This window comes from Pteropus vampyrus, unplaced genomic scaffold, assembly GCF_000151845.1.
Source record: "Pteropus vampyrus isolate Shadow unplaced genomic scaffold, Pvam_2.0 Scaffold82, whole genome shotgun sequence".
Classification (NCBI taxonomy): domain Eukaryota; kingdom Metazoa; phylum Chordata; class Mammalia; order Chiroptera; family Pteropodidae; genus Pteropus; species Pteropus vampyrus.
The window spans coordinates 3,243,753-3,248,318 of NW_011888863.1; the positions used below are offsets into that span (position 1 = coordinate 3,243,753).

The 4,566-nt window shown below is 35.8% G+C and overlaps 1 protein-coding gene across 1 annotated transcript in view; it reads left to right on the forward strand.

The window, feature by feature from the left end:
• The window catches only part of STK38L (serine/threonine kinase 38 like), a 77,854-nt gene that overhangs the window by 61,847 nt on the left and 11,441 nt on the right, over positions 1 to 4,566 (forward strand). Inside the window, 1 exon segment of the mRNA XM_011363089.2 lies at positions 3,790 to 3,965. Within this exon segment, the coding sequence (XP_011361391.1) occupies positions 3,790 to 3,965 (176 nt within the window).

Sequence of the window (4,566 nt, forward strand, 5' to 3'; positions counted from 1 at the left end):
TGACAGTTGGCTAGAATATGGGGAAAAGATTGACTGGAAATGTAATTTGGAAGCCACCAAAATATCAGTAGTATTTAAAGTAATAGAACAAGATAAAATTGCTAGGGAACAAATATAGAGAAGAAAAGGGAGCCTGGATCCAAGCCCTAGGGAACGCTAGTCAGAGAAGACCCAGAGAGAACATCTAATCAGATGGGGTAGGGGGTCCTAGGAGAACGTTTTGGAAACCAAAAGAAGAAAGTGTTTGAAGGAGGAGGTTAGTGGCGACTATGTTGAATGTTACTAAGAGAGCAAGAGAAACAGAGGCCACTAGATGTCACAATGTGGAGATTTTGAATACTTTGGCAAAGATAGTTCCAATGTACTGGAGGGCAGAAGCCTAACTGAACTGATGGAAAAGAAAATGGGATTGGAGAAGTAGGGATAGTGAGTATAGGTAAATCTTTCACATGAAGCAGAACCAAAATATCAATAGTATTTAAAGTAGATTGGTAAAGTGAGATTTAAGGTCAAAAGGAGGTTTTGGGTTTTTTTTTCCCCTTGGTAGGAAATGTTTCAATGATGATTGGAATAATCCATTAGGAAGAGAAAAATTGACAATGCAGGAGAAAGAGGGCAAATAATTAGAGCAGTATAGTGCACTGGAAGACAGAGGAGTTGATCTCTGATAGGAGTAGACACCTGTTCATTGAAACAGGAAGGAAAAGCAGAGAAAATTGGAACAAACACTGGGTGATTGATCTGATGATATAAAGTACTAAGTTCCTGCCTGAGCGCATCAGCGTGGGGTGAAAGAGGGAAAGATAGCTTATTGGAGGCATAAGGAGAGAGTTGTGAAATAGTTATAACTTGAAGTGTCGGGAAGCAGACTTGCTAGGGAAATACAGTTGAATGCCCACTGAGATTTGCAGTCATGAATGTAAAGTGAAACCAGTGGGTATAATTAGGTGACTTTTCTCTAGTAATACTTCGTTGCTCTGGGGCACAATAGACATAATAGACAAATTGGGAGTTAACTCAGGTTGGTGTTTTGCCAGCCAAATACAATGGAGGGAGAGAAGGACACAGAAGTTCAAGGTGTTTGCAAAATTTTGAGTGATCATAATGATGGAATCTAGGCTGGGTAGAGAAATAAATGAGGTTATGAGGAGAGTAAGAGAGAAGAAAAAAGTGGTAGAGTCCATGGGATGCAGATTGAAGTATAAAAATAAGAGGCCTGAAAAGTTAAAGGTGGAGATCAGAAACAGAGTTCCTTAAAATTGAGATTTTTAGAGGGAGTATAATGACGATGAGGAAGACAAGAAGGTGAGGAGTTGTAGTGGAGGAAAAGGTCATTGGAGGTGAGAAGAAGTCAAGGAACTGCATAGATAGGCTATTTGATGGTTCATTCTTATGGATATTGAAATCCACCCATGAGTGGGAAGGATGTAAAGGAAATCAGTGAGCTGTGAGCTGAAGTGAAGGCATGAATGAATGAGGGAGATTGACCAGGAGTTCTGTAAATAATAGCAATGAGGAAGGATGACGGCTGAAGTAGTCTCAGCATGTGCTTCAGAGGAGCTGGAGGGAAGGAGAGTGTCACAAGCGGCACCAATGAGAATGAGCAGAAAACCTACCCCCTCACCAAGTAACATGTGAGAGAAAAATGGGCCACTCCTGAGAACTCATTCTGCAGGGAGACAGAACTCTCAGTGGACAGCCTGGTTTCAGCTAGGCTGAGAAGGTGATAGGAACCATCCAGAGATCAGGTGATAGGGGACTTTGTTGAAGACAGACTGATTGCAGGACAGGTTTGGGAGGCTAGGAAGGTTGACATATTGAGTTGTTCTAGAGAATTATAGGTAATGATGGGATAAGGGTCTGAGTCAAGATGTAGAGCTTTAGAGACAAGGAGGTATAAACAGAAGTATGCCATAATAGAATTAGTCCTGGATAGGCTTTTAGAGGAAGGACAAAAGGCAGCAGTTATTTCCAGGTATAGTCTTTATTTACTAGCTACTTTATTTAGTAGCCACATGTGGCTACTGGACACTTAAATGTAGCTAGTCTGAGTTGAGATATGCTATAAAAGGAAAATACACACTAATTTTTGAAGACTTGGTACCCTGCCCCAATAAAAGAGTGTAAAATAGCACAATAATTTTTATATTGATTATGTACTGAAATGATAACATTTTAGCTATATGAGGCTACATAAACTATATCATTAAAAATAATTTCACCTATTGGAAAAAATTAATAATTTCACCTTTTTTTTTACTTTTTATGTGGCTATCAGAAAATTTAAAATTACATATGTGGTTTGCATTATGTTTCTTTTGGACTGCCCTGGTCTAGAATGTTTTGCCAGAGGTTGAAGAGCTTCTGACCACTCTTTGTTCCTATGCAAGGGTCATCTCATTGGAGCCAAACATCGAGTCTGTTTCGCATTTTGAGGTTTTTTTCCCCTCTACATAAATTAATCTGCGTTTGTCATCATCGAATTTAATTTTAGAAAACCTCTTCCCATTTAATTCTAATATGACATTATTTTAAGTTTTTATCACATTTACTTTAATGCTGACCACCCCACAAAATTAAGTAGCACCTTCTCACCCCACTATTGTGATTAACTCCCCAGGTTACTATGCGTGATACTTCCTAACCTTTGGCAACATAGTTCCATTTTGAAAACATATCCTGTAATCTGGCTTTAAGATATTTAAAAATAGTCAACACCAAAATTTTAAGATTTTTCCTTTACCATCTTAAAATGCTTTGTAAAAGGCAATAGGTAAGAATTTTGATACCAGTTTTTACTTTATGAAACAGAGTCAAAGAGATAAAGTTTTTTAATGCCAGAAAACAAGTTTTTAGTTTTCAACTTTTATTCTTACTTTTTGATTTCAGAGCATTTACCATACCAGATAATAAAACGGTAATCTCAAATAGTGATATTTTAAGCAGATCATATTTTGTTATCATGAAAAGGTTTATAAAATCGGGTTCTTGTGTATTTTGGATCAGACGTCATAATGGTGCACAATGAGATAGTAACAGCATAAAATGAAATCTTATTGTTAATTAATCTTTGAAGAAAGAATGTATAAATATGTTAATGCAAAAGCATCTGAAAATTGATTATACCAACCCCACAAATTACTCAGTTTATAAAATTTTTCAACCTATAAAATGTTCACATAATCATATCCCTAGTAATTGTGTGTCTGACAAGTCAGCAAAATGCTACACTAATGTGCTGTAGATCATATTTATAGATAATATAGAGGTTTTATGTTATAACAAAATAATATAAAGTTATTACAAACGTTTCTACTTTAGCCAAATGGTTAAAGACCAAGTCAGGCCCGTGTTTGACTAGTAACAGTTAAAAATAGTTTGCTAAGGACCCTGACTTTGTCATACCAATCTAGAGCATTACTTACTACTTTTAACTTCTAAAAGTCAGACTAGGGCCCTAAATTTATATAAAACCAGGATCCCTGGCTAGGTGGAGAATCTAGTTAGAAAGTTTTTACAAAAAGAAAAAAAAAGAAAGTTTTTACACTAGTCATTTTCCTGCCTCAAAGGCTTCAACTTTTCCCCCATTATACCTGTGGATCCCACCATTTCAAATCAAATCAGAAGTCCTTTATATTTAATGAGAATACAAACATGCATCTATGTTTCAAATCTTTTCTAAAACCAGTTTTCCTTTGTGACTTTTAAGGAACTGGATAGATAATTGTTAGGAGATAAGCTCGAAAAATGTATAATGTGTTACAATTATTTTTTTCAAAATACATCTAGGTGGCTCATATCCGAGCAGAAAGAGATATTTTGGTAGAAGCAGATGGTGCCTGGGTGGTGAAGATGTTTTACAGTTTCCAAGATAAGAGGAATCTTTATCTAATCATGGAATTTCTCCCTGGAGGTAAAAACAAACATAACAGCAATGACAGACTGACACAAGCAAATCATTATATGTAATTATAATTTTATTAAGTTTACATTTATTTTATATCTCTAGCCCTGAGATTTTACATTGTTAGTCATGCTTTTCCAGTAGTTCCTCCCATAATAATGTTAATTTTAACCACGAATCAGATTATTTTGATGGAATGATAAAGTTTGCACATTTTAAATACTACCATTCTGGGTTTACTGTATATAAATCTAGAGTTAAAAACAATAAGTCACTAAAGAAAAAGACAGCCCAATGGGAAATGATAGACAATGTACTGAAGAGAAACTCTGGCTAGTCTATAAATATGTAGGAAAATGTTCAGCCTCACCCATGTTCAGGGAAATGCAAATTAAAACAAGAATGAGATACTATTTCATATTCATCTGATTAGTAAACACATTAAAAGTCCAATGAGGCTATGTGGCTTCTCAGATATATAAATTAATCTCTAACTCTTATGGAGAACAGTACAGATTATTAGTAAAGTGGAAAATGCATGTATCCTACAATCTGGCAATTCTACAACCAGTTGTATTCCCTAGAGATTCAACCCCCAAATGGGCATAAGAGAACTGTAAAAGGATGCTCATTGCAGCATTGTCCCAATAGAGAAAAACTGG